The 20,605-nt window shown below is 42.9% G+C and overlaps 2 protein-coding genes across 8 annotated transcripts in view; both read left to right on the top strand.

Annotated features, from left to right (window-relative positions):
- BUD13 (BUD13 homolog) overlaps positions 1–20,605 on the top strand; it is a 243,226-nt gene that overhangs the window by 65,459 nt on the left and 157,162 nt on the right. The window lies entirely within an intron of this gene.
- Positions 1–20,605, top strand: part of SIK3 (SIK family kinase 3) — a 243,756-nt gene that overhangs the window by 148,565 nt on the left and 74,586 nt on the right. For all 7 annotated transcript variants that reach the window (XM_070078639.1, XM_008260949.4, XM_051849002.2 and 4 more), the window contains exon 4: positions 10,678–10,839. In XM_070078639.1, the coding sequence (XP_069934740.1) occupies positions 10,678–10,839 (162 nt within the window). The remainder of the gene's footprint in view (positions 1–10,677; positions 10,840–20,605) is intronic.

The following is a 20,605-nucleotide window of genomic DNA, read 5'->3' as shown; positions in this document are numbered from 1 at the left end:
GTTTCACAGGCTGCCTGGGCTTATGTTTAGTCTAGAACTATTTATTAAGAAGTTGTAGGAAAACAAATCTTTCTTTGTATGTTAATGTGAACGCACTTGCAATCCAAAGGATAACATGATTTTTTTTTTTTTTTTTTAACTTGAGAGGCAGAGAGAGAGAACACACGAGGACTCCCCCATCTGCTGGCCTATTCACTAAATGCTCATAACAGCTGGGACTAGGCTGGGCCAAAGCCAGGTACTGGGAACCCAGTCCAGGTCTCCTACATGGGTGGCAGGGACCCAGCCACTGAAGCCATCACCTGCTGCTTCCCAGAATCTACATCAGTAGGAAACTAGAATCAGGAGGTGAAACCAGAACCTGAGTGGCCTGACCACTGGGCCGAATACCCGCCCCCAGGGTAGCACGTTTTTCATGAATAACTGACATGAAGTGCTTCATTTACAGACATGCTTTATGGCTAAATGAAGAATCCAAAAATGTGTGTTTTTGTAAAATCTTATTATTTTATCTGATTGATATTCTTAACCTATAATTATTAGACATCCATCTTATCTCATTATGGAGGATTAAGAAAAAATAGAAATAGTTCTTTAATTCAAGAATTTCAAATTTAAAGCATATCTTGTAATTGAAGATAGTTCGGGGCTGGCATTGTGGTACAACAGGTTAAGCTGTAACACCTGCCTTCCATATCAGAGTGCTTGGGATTGTATCCTCCCTCCACTTCCAATCCAGCTTCCTGACACTGCACATGCTGGGAGGCAGTAGGGGATGCCCTAGCACTTGGGATCCTGCCATCCCATGGGAGATCCAGATGGAGTTCCATGCTCCTTGTTTCAGCATGGCCCATCTCTGGTTGTGGCAGGCATTTGGGAAGCAAACCAGTAGATGAAAGATCTTTCTCTCTGTTTCTCCCCATCTCTCTGTCTCTTTGTCTTTCAAATAAATAAATGAATCTTTTTAAATGATAGTTCTCAAATGTTAAGATGTCTCCTTGAACTACTTAGGAAGACATATCTATTAAGGTAAGCAATATATTTAATTCAGTATTCATTTTGCCAATAAAACCTGAGATCCAGAAAATAATTTTAAGAAGTAGATCGGAGTTCATTCATTCTTTGTTCTTTCTTTACAGATTTATTAAAAACCTAACATGTGCTTGACACTGTTCCACATACTGGAGATAATAATGAACAAAATCTCTGTCCTTATGAGGCTTACTTGCTGATGGAAGAATTAAACAGTACACATGCTAAATAGGTAGAATGGGTAATTTCTTAGAAAGTGATAAGGTACAAAAGGGAAGTGAATATGAACTGTCAGGTAGAGTTGACAGTAGAGATAGGGTGGTCGGGGAAAGCCTCACTAAGAAGCTTACCTTTTTTTTTTAAAAAAAAAAAAGATTTATTTATTGTTTACTTGAAAGGCAGAGTTACAGAGAGGAAGAGGCAGAGAGAGAGTCTTCTATCCATTGGTTCACTCCCCTAATGGTTGCAGCAGCCAGAGCTGGGCTGATCCGGAGCCAGGAGCCAGAGCTTCTTCTGGGCCTCTCATGCAGGTGCAGGGGCCCAAGGACTTGGGCCATCTTATACTGCTTTCTCAGGCTCCAGCAAAGAGTTGGATCAGAATGGAACAGCTGGGACTCAAACTGGTGCCCATATGGGATGCCAGCACTGCAGGCCAGGACTTTATCCTGCTATGCCACAATGCCGGCCCCAAAGCTTAGCTTTTTCTAAAAGGTCATTCACGTATCTGGGGGAATAGCATTTTTGGTAGAAAGAATGAAAGTGGGCTGCCAGACACCATCTTAGGCTCTAACGCCCTCCGCCCTTGCTGGAAGTCAGGTAGCCACATGGCCCAACCACCAGTGTCAGTCCTACCCCCATCCTAATGAGATTCACTGCTCCTACTTCCCTGCCTGCCCCCTCAGCAAAGTTTTATAAGGACCTGTATGTAACCAAATTCTTCAATAAAACTACCACTGTCTCCTGATTTCTCTCTCTCTCTCTGTCTCTGTCTCTGTCTCTCTCTCTCTCTCTCTTGATCTCTCTTACACTCTCCTTCTCCCTCATCTTCCCTCTTTGCTGTGTCCCTCCAGTCTGTCGGGTTTCCCCCAATAAACCCTTTCCCTTAAAAATAAAAAAGGAAGTAGGGCTGGCATTGTGACATCCCAACACTGGTTTGTGTCCTGGCTCCTCCACTTCTGATCCAGCTCCCTGCAAATGGCCTGGGAAAAGCAGCAGAAGATGGGCCAAGTGTTTGTATTCCCACGTGGGAGACTCTGATGAAGCTTCCTGTTGCAGCCGTTTGGGAGTGAATCAGCTGATGAAGATCTCCTTTTCTGTCTCTCTCCCCGTTCTCTGTGAACTCTTTCAAAATAAGTAAATAAATATTTAAAAAAGAGGAAGAAAGAATGAAAGAACAAAGGCCTGAGGCAGGAGCATTCTTGCTGTGTTTGCAAAATATCTAGGAGGCAGATGTGGCTGGAGTAGAATGAGTGAACCAGTGACACAGAAAGTGATGATAGCAGAGATCATGACCTGGGAATCCCCTGGAAGATTTGAAGAAAAATGGCATGATCTCATTGAGAATTTAAGAGAATTACCCAAGCTGCATAGAAAATGCAAACTTACGTTCATACAAAAACTTGCACATAGTTTTTCATAGATGCTTTCTTTGTAATATCTAAAACTTGGAAACAACCAAAATGTCCTTCAGTAGGTTAGTGGGTAACCAAGCTGTTACATATCAATACCATGCTATCCTACTCAGATCAAAAAGGAGCAAACGATTGATATCACAACTTCCCCCCCACCCCCACCCCCACCCCCCCGGCAGAATTAGACAGTGAGAGAGAGAGACAGAGAGAAAGGTCTTCCTTCCGTTGGTTCACCCCCCAAATGGCCGCTACGGCTGGCACACTGCGCTGATCCGAAGCCAGGAGCCAGGTGCTTCCTCCTGGTCTCCCATGGGGTGCAGGGCCCAAGCACTTGGGCCATCCTTCACTGCCTGTTACAATTTTTAATACACAACCTGGGTGTATCCTAAGGACATTGTGATGAGTGAAAAACACTGGTCTCAAAAGGTCACCTACTGTATGATACCATTTACAAACCACTTTCAAAAGGGCAAAATTATATACATGGAAAACAGGTTAGTGGTTTCTAGGAGTTAGGGATTGAGGGAACAAACATGACTCTAAAAGGGTAGTACAAAGGAGATCTTTATGATGATAGATTATTTCTTTTTTTTTTTCTTGAACAGGAGAAAAGACAAGGTTTATTTGCATATGCACATATACATATATGAGCACTCAGAGACTAAATCCACATAGGTGTGTATCTTGATTGCAGTGTTAGTTCCATCAATCTACATATGGGGTAAAATGACATAGAACTACTCACATATTGTATCCATGTAAAATTCTGCATTTTGATATTTTCTATAATTAGGTAAGGTTTAACCACTGGGGGAAACTGGGTGAAGGGTACATGGTACCTCTCTGTACTATTTTTGCAACTTACTGTGAATTTGTAATTATTTCAAAATAAAAAAATTTTAAAAAATTATTGCTATAGCTGCTATTGTGGTAGCAGATGCAGTGGGCCAAGGGCAGTTGCAGGAGCACTGGTTAGAGGTAATGTTAGGAGGTGATTGCAGTTATCTGAGACAGAAAGAGAGAATGGCTGTCAGACTATGTTGGTTATGCTAGAGTCGGGTGGAGAGCGGAATGGGGAGCAGTTGAATTCTGGGTACATTTTGAAGGTAGAGTTAATTGAATTTGCCAGTGCATTGGATATTAATAGAATTTGCTGACAGATTGGGAGTTGGAGTTAAATCGAATTTGGTGATGGTATGGGGGAAAACGAAGACAGATGACACATTTTTTGGCCTAGGCAACTGGAAGACTGAAGAAAAGAGATAGTAACAAGAAGCAGTGTAAGACAGGAAGCCTGGTCTGAGCTAGTTGGATTCTTGGAAAGGAAGACAAAATGACAAACCCTCTTCCTCTAGTCACTGGTAGCTTGGGCCTGTAAGTAGAGGACAATAGAATATTAAAGTGAGTGCACGCTTGTTAACTTGCTCACAGGCAAGCTGAATTATCTTGGCCTCACCCTAGCTCTTTTGGAAGAAGCATTTGTTTGATAAACAGGAAGTCGTTTCCATGGGTATAGGAAGAAGAAATGATAGAACTGAGTTGCAAAGCTAGCTGTGGTTAGCTTGGAATTGGCAGAAGTTTTTTCAGGTAGCCACCTAAGATTAGCACACCGGCTGGCTGTCTTTTCCCTTTCTAGGCTGAGTTCATTCTTCATCAGAAGAAATGCAGAGTTTCTGTTCTGCTGCTTGGCCTGCTGTAGGGGTATGCACTTTCTCAGCTAGCCTTTTTTTTTTTTTTTTCTAGCCAGGCAGAGTTAGACAGTGAGAGAGACAGAGAGAAAGGTCTTCCTTCCATTGGTTCACCCCCCAAATGGCCGCTACAGCCGGCGCACTGCGCCAATCTGAAGCCAGAAGCCAGGTGCTTCCTCCTGGTCTCCCATGGGGTGCAGGGCCCAAGCACTTGGACCATCCTCCACTGCACTCCCGGGCGCCACAGCAGAGAGCTGGCCTGGAAGAGGAGCAACCGGGACTAGAACCTGGCACCTATATGGGATGCCGGCGCCACAGGCAGAGGATTAGCCAAGTGAGCCACGGCGCCGGCCCTCAGCTAGTCTTTTGCCACAACTATTAGTTGAAGACTTAGCAGACAAATGAAGACACTGTCTGTTCAGAGTAGAAAAGTGGAATATTTTAAGAAATATTGGCTCTCCACAACTATCCCATTAGTGGCATACCTCGGACACTCACTGAAGCTGGTCTAGGGAAGCTAACACTAGCTTATGTGTATTTTTGCTCTTTGAAAAGTTAGAAACTAAATGTACACTGGGTAGTTCTTCTGAGAAAGATAGGACAAAATGAGAAACATTGAATTCTGAAACTTTATGTGCTGATGCTGTCATAGTTTTGAAACTTCAGACTATATTTCCCATTCTTTCAGTACTGTTGCTCCTCTTGGGGTATATGAGTATAAATCCATTAGTGTCACTAATGTCTTTTTATTCATTAAGAAAAGCAGATAAGGATGAGGGTAGTCCAGTGTCAAGTGATATGGTGATTGCACAGTGAGAAAGAGTGGAAAAGGAGAACCATTCCCCCCCCCCCTTTTTTTTTTTTGCCAGGCAGAGTTAGACAGTGAGAGAGAGAGACAGAGAGAAAGGTCTTCCTTCCGTTGGTTCACCCCCAAAATGGCCGCTATGGCTGGTGCACTGTGCTGATCTGAAGCCAGGAGCCAGGCTCTATCTCCTGGTCTCCCATGTGGGTGCAGGGCTCAAGCACTTGGGCCATCCTCCACTGCCTTCCCGGGCCACAGCAGAGAGCTAGACTAGAAGAGGAGCAACTGGGACAGAACCGGTGCCCCGACCGGGACTAGAACCCAGGGTGCCAGCGCCACAGGCGTAGGATTAGCCTAGTGAGCCGTGGCGCCGGCCATTTTCCCTTTTAAAGCAAGAGTTATCTCATCCCTGTCTAGTTTAGGTGGTTGCAGTGAAGTAGTGTTAGATGACTTTTCATTTTAATTGCTCATAAAAAAGGACTTAGTATGATGGACTTTATGCGGCAGGTTTGTTCCTATTTGGGGGAAAGGGGAAGAATCTGGAGACTCTGGAGTTTCACGCGTGCAGAGTGATTGGGACTGAGGATGTGAGTGGTATTTGTAGCCCAGTATTTAGGAGCTAGCTCACTGAGTTGCCTGGAACAAGCAGAGCAACTCTTTAGAGTTTGTCCTGACGAGGTTCAAAATATATTTTACTCGGAATCATTCGAGTGGATTCAGGTGCCATTTTCCTTCTGAAAGCACCAAAGTATTTATTCAGATGCCATGGCTCTGTGTTACGTCCAGGCGGGGCTGCTGCTCTGGGTTTCCTCACTGTAAGTTAAATATCACACTTGTGCTTGGAGAGTTTTTGCTGTCTGACTTGTGAAGCATATAGGGCTAGAAAGCAGCCATTTGTCAGAGCAGCTCAGCAGGGTCTGAAAACCGCTGCCGGCCGCTGGCTTCCTGGCACACCCACCCACTAGGCCACTGCAGGCTAATACTGAAAGCAAGGTAAGGATGGTGGAGGGCAGGAGGGAAAGTACAAGCTGAGGTTGAGGTCTGAAGCGTGCGTGGTGGGGACGAGTGCAGGGCTACCAAAGAGGAGGACACCCGGACACCGAGCCCAGTGGCCAGGAGAAAGGATCAAGTTTTAAGTGTTTGTAGCTAATACTTTTTTTAAGAGTGATTTGTATTTCTTTATATACAGAACTGTAGGGGGTACTGTAAGTGTCTGGATTAACTGTCATGGTTTAAACTGTTTTATCCAGTGCTACCACAAATATCTTTAAAAAAAATAGGTTTATTTTATTTATTTGAAAGGCACAATTAGAGAAACACAGAGAGAGAGATCTTCCATTCACTGGTTCACTCCCAGCAATGGCTAGGGCCATGCCAGGCTGAAGCCAGGAGCTAGGAGCTTCTTCTGGGTCTCCCACTTGGGTGCAGGAGCCCAAAGACTTGGGCCATCTTCTGCTGCGTTTCCAGGTACATTTGCATGGAGCTGGATTGGAAGTGGAGCAGCCAGGACTCAAAGCAATGCCCATATAGGATGCTGGCATCAAAGGCAGTGGCTTTACCTGCTGTGCCACAACAATAGCCCAATGACAAATATCTTCTAACCAGAATCAATTGGCAATTGATGTAAAGAATAATCACCTTTAAATGAACACTGCAGAATCCTGAAGGACTATTTATTAATACCATACTTAAATATTCCTTCTGTTAAGTAGACCTTCTCAATGTCTTTGTAAGTTTTTCATATATGATAACTCAGCCAAAATATTAATTTATTCCCAAATATGCTATCCCTTCCTTGGCTATAACGTGCGAACAGAGTTTATTTCCATTTAGCAGATCAAGAGGTAGGGATAAAGGCAGTATAAATGATTTGTCCAGGGACAACTGAAGTGTCATTGTAGAGATAAAACAGAACTAGGCTGCATTCCACTAGCTCCTGGCCTTGTAACACTTTTGAGAACTTTCCAATCATTTTAGGAAAACAAGATACTTAGAAATTTATAAAGAGGTTTTTTTTTTAATAAAAGAAAATCACTTATTTTGGAAATCATGAAATTAATCATTCTGTCGTATTTAAGAAGCTCTTTGATGTGTGCTGGTAATTAGTATTTACTGCCAGACGAGTGTCTCTTGGGCATTTTAATTAATGGGTGGCTTGGCCAATTGAGCTTCTGATGGTAAACCTTCGTAAGGGTTTATTTTTATGTTTCTCAAGAATAGCTGTCTCTTCAAAGCTCTTTAATTAGACAAAGTTTAGCAAGGAAAACATATTATTAGAATAATTAGGTCCCACTTTAAGAGAAATAGGGGTCAAAGGAGTAGGTACGTTAGAGAATGGTATCTTAAAATAAGACCTAGCGTTCTGCATCTGATGGGCGTCCAGTTCCTTAACAGCTTGTGTTGAGTTACTACCCTTGGTCAGGGACTTTGTGTTGTTTAAAATTCATATGACAGATCTCACCAGAAGCCTAAACACACCAGAGTGGTAGCTCATTTATCACTGCCTCTGAGCCCTCATAGCAAGCTACACTAGTACTCTAGTCCTTTTAACTTCTAGGCTGAAGACTTACTCTTTCCTTTTTTTTCTATCAAGTTGGTATTTTGGCTATAGGTGATTGTTTTTGAGGGAAATGCTTCAAAAATTGTGTACATATTAAGCGAAAATTATAGAAATTCCTTTGAAAGGTCTTAATAATTGTATTTTCTACTTTTATGGCATTTTTAAAAATAATTTTCTTTGTTTTTTTTTTTTTTTTTTTTTTTTTTTTTGACAGGCAGAGTGGACAGAGAGAGAGAGACAGAGACAAAGGTCTTCCTTTGCCGTTGGTTCACCCTCCAATGGCCGCCGCGGCCAGCGCGCTGCGGCCGGCGCACCGCGCTGATCCGATGGCAGGAGCCAGGAGCCAGGTGCTTTTCCTGGTCTCCCATGGGGTGCAGGGCCCAAGCACTTGGGCCATCCTCCACTGCACTCCCTGGCCACAGCAGAGGGCTGGCCTGGAAGAGGGGCAACCGGGACAGAATCCGGCGCTCCGACCGGGACTAGAACCCGGTGTGCCGGCGCCGCTAGGCGGAGGATTAGCCTAGTGAGCCGTGGCGCCGGCCGGTTATTTTATTTTATGAGATTTTATATATTCATTTGAGAGGCAGAACAACAGACAGAGAGAGTGAGAGACAGAGAGAAAGGTTTTCCATTGCTGGTTTACTCCGCGAATGGCTGCAATGGCCTGAGCTGGGCTGATCTGAAGTAAAGAGCCAGGAGCTTCTTCCAGATCTTCCATGCGGGTGTGAGAGCCCAAGCACTTGGGCCATCTTCTACTGCTTTCCTAGGCCATAACAGAGAGCTGAATCAGAAGTAGAGCAGCTGGGACATGAGCCCCCGCCCATATGGGATGCTGCCACTGCAGTTGGTGGCTTTATTCTCTACGTCACAGCGCTGGTCCCAAGACATGTTCTTAAAATTGCAGTAGAGGCTGGCACTGTGGTGTAGCAGGTAGCACCACTGCCTGCAGTGCCATAATCCCATATTTGCGCCGCTTCGAGTCCTGGCTGCTCCATTTCCGATCCAGCTCTCTTCTAATGCCTGGGAAAGCAGTAGAGGATGGCCCAAGTCCTTGGACCCCGGAAACCACGTGGGAGACCCCAAGAAGCTCCTGGCTCCTGGCTTCAGGTTGGCACAGCTCCGGCCATTGTGGCTAATTAAGAAGTGAACCAGCAGATGGAGGATCTCTCTCTCTCTCTCTCTGCCTCTCCTTCTTTCTCTGTGTAACTCTGACTTTCAAATAATAACCCTTTAAAAATAAAATAAAATTGCTGTAGTATTTGCACTGCAGAAATTTACGTTCTTTGTGGTCAGAAAGCAGTTTTAATTGTTTCAAAATCTGTGTGGATTGTCATCTGGCTTCCGTTGTTCACCCTTTCCCACGTCCCATGTCTTGGCTCAGGCTCTCAGTCTTGGCTGTCATTTCTAGTCACGGTGTTTTATCCTGAACTTCCCTTTGATGAAGAAAAGATGCAGCTGAGTGAGTGAGGTATCACCAAGACATCTGGATACTATTAATAAAGTACTATTGATAAACAAGCAATGCATTTATCTATGTCATCTAATTTTTCTTTTTTTATTGTTTCAAGATGCTTATAATGGCAAATATAAGTATGTCCTTTTCTGAGCTAGATCAGTTAAATAAAGAAAAATACTGATAAGACTGTTCGAAATTATGATCAATGTACTTTATCATTTTTCAGCCCATCAGATGTCATGACCTATGTATATTGTTGATTTGAGGCATATGTTTGTCACTGGTTCAGTATAAACTGACTGCCATTATTGGATAGTATCTAAATAGCTTCCTGTATTGATTGTGGGTCAAATTGTATTTAAATGTCAGGAAAGCTTGACTTACAATATTGCAGGGTTTATCTCTTGTAATTCTTTTGATATGCCTTGGTTAACAACGTGGTTAAGGAAGTGGGTTAATTTAAGTTGGTAGAAGCTTCACTTGGTTTTCTATGGATTTTATCTGTAAAATTAATAACAGTTTTAAAAATATTTAGTAAATCCAATAAATACAAATATAAAAAAGTAAGCATATTGCTGTGCATTCCAGAGAATAGTGACCAAAGAGGTGCATTTTAAAATCAAATCATAGAGAAAACAGAAAAGATATGGCCCAGAGTCCTGTATAAAGTAGTTTTTTGCCCTTAGTAATGTCTTATTTCTCTCTGCTGTTTTCTAAAATTATTATTGTGTTGCTGCTTTTTAACATGGCAATATTCCTGATACTTCATGTGCATGTTTGCTTATGTGTATTTAATCTTTTGCACTGGGATATGAAAAGGAGGTATTAGTTATAATCCTTGAAAAATACCATTATACCATTACCACCCTCAGGATTCCTTTTTCTTTGTTTATGGTAGAACAAGTGCATTGCTATGCATACTTCTGCATAACAGGAGTTATAGTTAAAATAGTTCTGATACTTATTACCAATGAATTTTTACAGATGCAAACCAGGACTGTAGGTGTGTTACTTTCCTTTTGGTTGTTTCAATTCTCTAACTCATTCCTTTGATGGGGTCTTTTTGTATCTCTCCTTAAGTCTACCTTTGAAATAACAGCACTGTCCAAAAGTAAGAACTAGCCGGCGCCGCGGCTCAATAGGCTAATCCTCCGCCTTGCGGCGCCGGTATCCCGGGTTCTAGTCCTGGTCGGGGCACCGGTTCTGTCCCGGTTGCCCCTCTTCCAGGCCAGCTCTCTGCTGTGACCCGGAAGTGAAGTGGAGGATGGTCCAAGTGCTTGGGCCCTGCACCCCATGGGAGACCAGGAGAAGCACCTGGCTCCGCTCCTGCCTTCGGATCAGAGCGGTGCGCGGGCCGCAGCGTGCCGGCCGCGGCGGCCATTGGAAGGTGAACCAATGGCAAAGGAAGACCTTCCTCTCTTTCTCTCTCTCTCACTGTCCACTCTGCCTGTCAAAAAAATAAAAAAATAAAAAAAAGTAAGAACTGACTGTGCATTTCTTCACTGCAGACCACCTGGTGGCCCATGGTAGAATGGCAGAAAAGGAGGCCCGTCGGAAGTTCAAACAGATCGTCACAGCCGTCTATTTTTGTCACTGTCGGAATATTGTTCATCGTGATTTAAAAGCTGAAAATTTACTTCTGGATGCTAATCTGAATATCAAAATAGCAGGTGAGAAGAGTGGTAAGAATATGAAATAGAGACAAAGGAGCTTTCCTTTGGGGGTTTAAAAGCAAAATTGTCTATTTCCATATATTCAGAAAAAAGTATTATGAAAATAAGGAGAATTTAGGCTTTAAAAAATAACCTGAAAATTAATAAACTTTCAAAATATATCTTTAAAAAATGTAGTATTGGGGTCGGCACTGTGGCTTAGCGGGTAAAGCTGCCACCTGCAGTGCTGGCATCCCATATGGGTGCTGGTTCTAGTCCCGGCTGCTCCTCTTCTGATCCAGCTCTCTGCTATGGCCTGGGAAAGTAGTAGAAGATGGCCCAAGTCCTTGGGCCCCTGTACCCACATGGGAGACCCAGAAGAAGCTCCTAGCTCCTGGCTTCAGTTTGGCGCAGCTCCAGCCATTGCAGCCATTTGAGGAGTGAACCAGCGATGGAAGATCCTCCCCCGCCCCCTACCTCTCCTTCTCTCTGACTTTCAAATAAATGAATAAATAAATCTTTAAAACAAAAAATATAGTATTAGCTCGAAGTAGGCTGGGGACAAAGAAGGGAAAATATGACATTTAAAATTTTATTATTTTTGTTGGCAAGTCCTTTTAAATAAAAAAGAATAAAATATAGAATAAAGTAGGCAGGAAAACTGCTAAAATTGTCTGTGTACCCTCAGCTTCAGTTGTGACAGTTGACTTTTGTACCTGTTGGCATACTTACTCTCTTGGCTGTAGTTTAATGATAATTTTCTAAGAATAGATCTTATAGTGGCTTGCAGTTAAGCATTTTTGTTGTTATTCCCAAATATAACACAATATTTTATTAAAAGCTGCTTCATCTCTAAAATGAAGAAAAGTAGATTTAGGACCTCTGAAGGCTTTTCTAAGTATTTATTTTCTTTTACATAAATAGAAGAGTCTTCAAAAAGTTCATGGAATTTTGTACTATGAACAAACTATGCGTGGATTCCCTTTTTTTTTTTTTGCACCAAAATAAATTTGTCTTTTAATTTCACTTTCATGAAGTTTTTGATATCTCTTCATATATATGGCTGCATTTCACAAGTCTGTGATGATAGGTAGTTTTAACACAATTATTTTTTCCACCACTTATCTCCTCAAATTATACTGGTCTGGTCATCTGACAGTACCTAAAAACTACTTTGCATTGCCTCAATGTGTTCATGCTTCAGTTTTAGTAAATTGCTAGTGTTGTGCCTAATGAATGTAAGCTGTTGATAGAGCAAAATGACTGTAATCTATACAGAAACTATAAATATGAAATAAGCATTTTTGTTTTATGACAGTTCCTGGTATTGTACTGTGTGCCTGCTGCCTCCCAGGTAAAGAGGAGGGCTTCTCATATAGAAAATTGAAGTATAGTTAGAATATGATTGCCTTGAAAAGCCAAGATAAAGAGCAGTTGATTTCACTCCTTAGCAGAGTGGGAGTTGAGAGTTCAGTTTTATATCACATTATAGTCAAAGCTTTTTGTATCACCTCGCTTGCTGGCGATTCTTCTCACTGTTTTGTGGAGGTACGCCTGTTCACTTTCACTTCCTTAGAACATCCTTAGCTCTTTATCTCAGTTGGGCTGATGGCTGCACTCTTGTTAGAACTTGCACACAGTTTGTAAACCCTTTAAATTCAGCATTAGTTCACCTCGTAGAATATAGGAATTAAGAGCTTTCTTTCTCTGATATAAAATCATGTTTTTTCCTTTTCTCTTATCTGTTTTATTTTCTCCAAAGCTCTCTAGATACTGGCAAGTTCCATAGAGGTAGGGCTGGCAATTTGAAACACTCTTGTAATGATTTATTGTAGCTCTAGTTAAATTAATAGTAATAATACTTACTAAACTTCATAATTCTTAAAGTATAATAAAATATATTAATTTCTTATTACTATAACAAGTTACCACAAACATAGTAGCTTAAAACAACAGTTTTTTTTTTTTTTGAATGTTTTTAAGGTGAACAAATTTCATGTATTTAGGAGCATAGTAATACTTTCCTCCCTCCACTCCCTCCTTTCTTTCCCATTCCTTCCTTTAATTTTTACAGTGATCTACTCAGTCTATTTTATACTCATAAGATTAACCCTACACTAAGTAAACAATTCAACAAATAGTAAGATAAAAAAAAAAAAAAAACTCTGTTCCTTAACAGTAGAGAAGAGGGCTGTAAACAATCATCGAATCTCAAAATGTCAGTTTCATTCGTATACATTACGTTTTTGGATACTTTGTTAGTTACCACAGATCCAGGAAAACATATGGTATTTGTCTTTTTGGGTCTGGCTTATTTCACTAAGTATAATTGTTTCCAGTTGCAGCCATTTCATTGCAAAAGACAGAATTTCATTCTTTTTTCTGCTGAGTAGTATTCCATACTATATATATAATACATATTCTTCATCCAGTCATCAGCTTTTGTACATCTGGGTTGTTTCCATATCTTAGCTGTTGTGAATTGAGCTGCAATAAACATGGGGGTTTTACACTTTTTTTCTTAAGATTTATTTATGTATTTGAAAGGCAGAGTTACAAAGAGGCAGAGGCAGAGAGGTCTTCCTGGTTCACTCCCCAAATGGCCACAAAATCAATGGCCGAAGCTGGGCTGATCCAAAGGGAGGAACTAGGAGCTTCTTCCGGGTCTCCCACGTGGATACAGGGACTCAAGGACTTGGGCCATCTTCTGCTTTCCCAGGCCATAGCAGAGAGCTGGATTGGAAGTTGGAACTCGAACTGCTGCAAGTGGCGGCTTTACCCGCAAAGCCACAGAGCCTACCCCAGATAAGTCTTTAATATGATTTTGTTTCGTTTGGGTAAATTCCCAGGAGCGGGATGGCTGGGTCACGTGATATATCTATTTTCAGCTTTCTGAGATCTCTCCTTACTGTGTTCCGCAATGGCTGTACTAGTTTACATTCCCACCAACAGCCCCACATCCTCACCAGCATTTATTGTTTGTTGATTTCAGTATGAGAGCCATTCTAACTGGGGTGAGGTGAAACCTCATTGTGGTGGTTTTAACAACACTGATTTTAACTTAGAGTTCCAGAGGTTGGGCATCTGAAATAAATATTATAAGGCTAAATTCAAGATGTTAGCAGGACTGGTTCTTTCTAGAGACTCTGAAGGGAAAGTGCATTTCCTTACCTTTTTCAGCTTTTAGAGGCCACCTGCAGCCCTTGGCGTGGGCCACTTCCTCACATTACTCTAACTTGCGACTTCCACTGTCACATCTACTCTTCACCTGTGCTTCCCGCTCATAAGGACTTTTTTTTTTTTTTTTTAAGATTTATTTTATTTATTTGAAAGTCAGAGTTTCAGAGAGAGAGAGAGAGAGAGAGAGAGAGAGAGAGAATCTTCTATCTGCCTGTTCACTCCGCAAATGGCCGCAGTGGCTGGAGCCAAGGAGATCCGAAGCCAGGAACCAGGAGCTTCCTCCAGGTTTCCCATGTGGGTACAGGAACCCAAGGACTTGGGCCATTTTCTGCTGCTTTTCCAGTGCGTTAGCATGGAGCTGGATCAGAAGTAGAGCAGCCAGGACTCAAACCATCACCCATGTGGGATGCTGGCACTGCAGATCAGGACTTTATCCCTCTGCACCACAGTGCCAGCCCTCGTAAGGACTCTTGTGATCACAAAAAAAAGGGACTCTCCCAGATTATCCAACATAGAGCCATTTTAATATCATTAATTTAATCACATCTGCAAAAGTTTCCTTTACCATATAAGACAACACATTCACAAGTATGGGAGGGTTAAGACATAGATATAGTTGGGGGCCATTATTGATCCTACCACAGATGTCATTGTAGTAGTCTGGATTATCAGGCCCTGTTTATATTCCGTAGTTTTATTCTGCCTCCGCTGATCCAGGAGTCAACACTTTCTAATGTTTCCTTGATTCTAGATTCTTGAATTTAGGACTATTTTGATTCAATTAAGGAAATTTCTATGTTCTTTGATTTTTGCACTGGGAAACCAAGAGTGAAAGCAGAGACCACTAATAATTGAAATAGGAGCCTATTCTGAAATATTTGGATAAGGAAATTTTTTCAGTCCTTTTTTTAGTTAAAAGAAATCCAAATAATCACACTAAGGATCTCGACCTGCTGATATGTAATTTCATACTCATGGGGGTGCTGGTTGCCAGCCTTGCTGTGTGCTAACACATATGATTTGGCAAGATATTCAAGGTCATTAACCCAAAGGTTGCATTTTTATTATTTGTTTTTAGCACAAAACAATAAATGTGCACCTCCAGTTTTGTGCTCTACTGCAGTTTCTAACATTTTCTTTGCTGTGCATTCTCTTGCTTAGATGCCGTCATTATTCAGTTTCTCAGCCATTGCCTGGACTTCTCTTTCTTGCACATAAATTTGAAAAACCTGTCATTCTCACCTGCCAACTCTGAATTTAATGGACCAGTGGGGGACATACTTCTAGTTAAAACCAACTCTAACATGGCTAATTATGGAGCAGTAGGTTGGATAGTTTTCACAAGATAAGGTCAGATAAGTAATGATATCAACTTTTAATTCTAAAAGCTCAAAGTAAGTCACAGATACTTTCAGTGTTTTTTGTTTTGTTTTGTTTTTTTTGGGGATAAAGTATCAGTCGCAGTGAGAAGAAGCTAATGTAAATGAAACAAACTTGTGAAAGAGAAAAAGAGTTATTAGATATCATCAGTCTTAGGTCACTAGTCTTTAAAATTGTTGTATGTGTTACAGTATAAATTTAACATGGAACAAATGAAAAAAGTCAGATTAAGAAATACTAGGAGTTCGTGTTTTCCTTATGCCAACGTTTACCTGAGTGGTCATGCACTTGGGGTTGGGTGTAGGGCCTGTTGGTTAAGACATTGGTTAGGGTACCTGTATCCCATATCAGAGTGCAGGGGGTTGATGCTCACCCAGGCTCCTGATGCCAGCTTTCTGCTAATACTAACCTTGGAAAGTAGGTAGTGATGACTCAGGTGACTGAGTTCCTGCCATCTGTGTGAGATTGCTTTTCCCTGCTTTTTGCTTTGGCCTGGCCCAGCCTGCACTGTGGGCACGGAGGAGAAAACCAGGAAATGGGAGTTTTCTCATCATGTCTGTCTTTTAAATGCATTTTTTAAAAAAATTTTATTTATATTTATTTAAAAGAGTTACAGAGAGAGGTAGAGACAGAGAGAGAGGTCTTCCATCTGTTGGTTCACTCCCCAAATGGCTACCATAGCCAGAGCTGAGTCAATCCGAAGCCAGGAGCCTGTCGCTCCCCCATTTCATGGAGGAACGACACAGGACCCTGTGCTCTTCTTTCGTCTGCTCGGTCCTTGCCGGGTTGGCTGCCGATCCTTCCACCTCCGTGGAAGGGCGGCTCCCCCTGCCACTTTCCCCACTTCCGCAGGGGAGCGGCACACCGCCGGCCGGCTCTCTCGGGGGCTGCTCAGATGTTATCCCGATGTTCCCCTTAGATGTTCCTGGTGCATGTTGTCTCTCTCCTCCTTTATAGTCCTCTTCCACCAATCCCAACTCTGCTACCCACACGCCGAGCACGCTGCTCTCCTCCAATCAGGAGCAGGATCAGCTCCTGCAGCTCAGTCAATCAAATTGGCGAGAGGCAGCTGTGTAGAAGTTGTTTCCTCCTCTCCCAGCGCCATATTGTGGGAGAGCAGATGCATAGAATAAGTCTTAATTCCAGTAACTTAGTCTAGTCCGAGTTGCTCCCCACAGGAGCCAGGAGTTTCTTCTGGGTCACCCCACGCAGGTTCAGGGGCCCAAGCACTTGGGTCATCTTCCACTGCTTTTCCAGGCCACAGCAGAGAGCTGGATAGGAAGAGGAGCAGCTGGAACTAGAACCGGCACCTATATGGGGTGCCGGTACTTCAGGCCAGGGCTTTAACCTGCTGTGCCACAGCGCCAGCCCTAATCAAATTTTTGAAGATAGCGCAGTCTGTTAAATGTTGAAGATGAGTAAATTGTTCTGGGGATAATTGTGTGTGATTTCTCTTTACCTTTTTATGAACTAATGTGGCTGTTTACTTAGGGCCCATGCTAGTGGTAGCCCTCTTAAGAGAGAACCTGTGTTCCCTGGACCTGATGGATAAATGTCATTCATAGATGTAAGACTGAACCATCGTTCTATAGTTTGTGGCTCTTTGTGCTTAGATTATTTTCTGTGAAGTTTTGTTGTTGTGCTGTTTACGGAGGGAATGAAGACCAGGTAAATATCTTCGTTTTTATTATTGTTGTTGTTCTTCTTCTTCCTCTTATTCCTCCTCCTCCTCCCCTTCCTCCCTCCTCTTTCCTCCTCATCTTTTTCTTTTTTAAGATTTATTTATTGGGGCCGGCGCCGCAGCTCACTAGGCTAATCCTCCACCTTGCGGTGCCGGCACACCGGGTTCTTAGTCCCGGTCGGGGCGCTGGATTCTGTCCCGGTTGCCCCTCTTCCAGGCCAGCTCTCTGCTGTGGCCAGGGAGTGCAGTGGAGGATGGCCCAAGTGCTTGGGCCCTGCACCCCATGGGAGACCAGGATAAGTACCTGGCTCCTGCCATCGGATCAGCACGGTGCGCCGGCCGCAGCGTGCTGGCCGCGGTGGCCATTAGAGGGTAAAGCAACGGCAAAGGAAGACCTTTCTCTCTGTCTCTCTCTGTCACTGTCCACTCTGCCTGTCAAAAAAAATTAAAAAAAAAAAGGTTTATTTATTGGGGCTGGCGCTTTGGTATAGTGGGTAAAGCCGCCGCCTGCAGTACTGGCATCCCATATGGGCACCAGTTTGAGTCCTGGCTGCTCCACTTCCAATCCAGCTCTCTGCTATGGCCTGGGAAAGCAGTAGAAGATGGCCCAAGTCCTTGGACCCCTGCACCTGCATGGGAGACCCAGAAGAAGCTCCTGGCTCCTGGCTTCCGATTGGCACCGCTCCAGCCGTTGTGCCCAGTTGGGGAGTGAACCAGCATGTAGAAGACCTCTCTCTCTCTCTGCCTCTCCTTCTCTTTCTGTATAACTCTGACTTTCAAATAAATATTTTTTAAAAAAAGAGATTTATTTATTTAAAACTCAGCTGTAGAGAGAGAGGAGGAAACAGAAACTTCTTCCATCCACTGGTTCAGTCCCCTGATGGCCACAACGACCAGCTATGTCAGGCTGAAGCCAAGAGCCAGGAGGTTTTTCTGGGTCTGCAAATGGGTGACAGGAGCCCAAGCACTTGGGCCATCTTCTGCATCTTTTCCCAGGCCATTAGCAGGGAGATAGATAGGAAATGAAGCAACTGGGAAACAAACCAGTGCCTATATGGGAGGCCAGTGTTGCAGGCAGTGACTTTACCTATTACGCCAGAATGCCGACCCCTTCTTCTTAGCTTTAAAATTTTTAAAACTATTCTTATTGGAAGTACAAATTGGACTTATGTAGGATTTCTTTTTTTTTTTAAGAATCATTTTTATTGATTTCAAAGTCAGACTTTCAGAGAGAGGTAAAGCCAGTAAGAGAGAGGGAGAGGGAGAGAGAGAGAGAGAGAGAGAGAGGATTTCCATTCTGCTGGTTCACTCCCCAAATGACTGCAATAGCTGGAGCTGCGCCGATCCGAAGCCAGGAGCCTTTTCCAGGTCTCCCAAGTGGGTGCAGGGACCCAAGGACTTGGGCCATCTTCTACTGCTTTCCCAGGCCATAGCAGAGAGCTGGATCAGAAGAGGAGTAGCCGGGACTCGAACTGGCACCCATATGGGATCCCGGCGCTGCAGGCTGGGGCTTTAATCTACTGTGCCACAGCGCTGGCCCCTATAGGATTTTTTAATCAATGTTTCTGTCTTTAGTAACACAGAATAAGCATTGATAATTTTCAAAATAAAGAATTTTATTTCTGAAAAGCAAATTTACCAAATCCAAACATTTTTAGTAGTTATATGGAATCTTATCTGCTTTAAGGGAAAAAAAGGCTCTTTGATCATGTGACATGGAAGAGAAAAAATAAATGTGAAACTTGACTCCTGATCACAAGCATTTATACTCTAAATTGAAAAATGTATATGTGTGTATACATATATGTATATATATATGCGTTCACAAAGCACTTTTCACACATATCACTTAATTCCATCATATTTGGCATGTAAACATAGCTTATTAGGAGATGTTAAGATCCCTTCATCTTCTGGCACATTTAACTTTCCAATTTCTCATCAAGAGCATCTAAGACTTCTTTAATCCCAGTGCTGGAGAACAGAATTGTTAGCCTCCAACTTTACTTTTATGCCTCCCATATGTCAGGATTTGCAGAGGAGCAGATGCAGGACTGGGGAGGCATGGCATGGCTCTCTCAGCAGACAGTCAGCATCCCTGGGTGACAGCCTGCACCACAGCTACCAAATCATAGTTTCATGCCCTGGAAGAGATGTCACAAGGCACATCATGATTCATCATCACAGTAATCATACAGTTTGATTGCCTTAGAAGTTTGAAGACAAAAATCATTTTAGTTTGTAAAATTCCATTAGATTATAAATTTCATAGAGTCTGCATTCTATCCTGGTTGTTTTACCCCTTCTGGCTAGCGCATAGTTGTTCTGTAGTGGATGGTCAGCAACTTTGTTAGCTGGGACTTTAGGCAGTGCAAATAAAATAGTGCCTTGGAGCTAACACTCTGTTAGGGGGAGATGGGGGGATGTATAGGAAACACAAATAAGTTCTCATAAGGACTGTGACAAAGGTAAAATGAAATGATTTGAATGACGTGTGGGAGAGTTACTGCTTTTTTTTTTTTTTTTTTTAAAGATTTTATTTATTTATTTGAGAGAGAGAGTTACAGACAGTGAGAGGGAGAGACAGAGAGAAAGGTCTTCTATCTGTTGGTTCACTCCCCAGGTGGCCGCAATGGCCGGAGCTGTGCTGATCCAAAGCCTGGGGCCAAGTGCCACTTCCCAGTCCCCCTTGTGGGTGCAGGGGCCCAAGGACTTGGGCCATCTTCTACTGCTTTCCCAGGCCACAGCAGAGAGCTGGACTGGAAGAGGAGCAGCCAGGACTAGAACCAGCACCCATATGGGATGCCGGCACCGCAGGCGGGGGATTAACCTACCACAGCCCGGCGCCGGCCCCAAGAATTACTGCTTTTAACCAGGATAGTCAACCTTTCCATGCAGAAGGAAGAGCAGTGCAAAGGCTTGATAGAGATGAATGTAGCACATAAAGACTCTAATCTGAGAGGTAGGAGAAGGATCAGCATGACCCGGCATAAGAAGAGGGGAAGTGGAAGGCCTTGCAGTGAGAGATGGCAAGGACCAGTTGTACTTGGTGAGGCTCTGGGATTTTATTTTGGTTCCAATGGGAATCCAAGTTAGAGAAGCATGAGCAGCAACAGAAGGCAAGTGGCATCTTTGCAAAGAAAATCAGACTGCTGGAAGCAAGGCTCAGGGTGGGGAGGTGCACCAGAGAAGGGAGGAGTGGTTGATATTTACACTAGACTGTGAGATTATTTGAATACGTGACTTAGTAAATCAAATTCAGGACAGGGGAGAAAGAGGAAGGGGACATGAAGACCAGTAAAAGGCTGTGAAATGATGAAATCTGCTGTGAGGGTGGTGCAGTAAACATGGAAAGGAAGAAAATGGTGACAAATGCAGAAGAGAAAGCAAGAGAAATTTTAGGACTAGATAGCAAGTCAGCCATCTAGGCCAGTAAAAGAAAACTTCCACTCAATGATACATTTAGAACTAGAGAAATCAGATTTTCTTATTGATGGGTTATTAAGCTATCAAAGAAAAATGACATTGTCTTATTTTTAAATG

This window comes from Oryctolagus cuniculus, chromosome 1 (assembly GCF_964237555.1).
Source record: "Oryctolagus cuniculus chromosome 1, mOryCun1.1, whole genome shotgun sequence".
NCBI classification, from domain to species: Eukaryota; Metazoa; Chordata; class Mammalia; order Lagomorpha; family Leporidae; genus Oryctolagus; species Oryctolagus cuniculus.
Note: the sequence above shows the minus strand (reverse complement) of the source record. Positions and strands in the feature narration are given on the sequence as shown.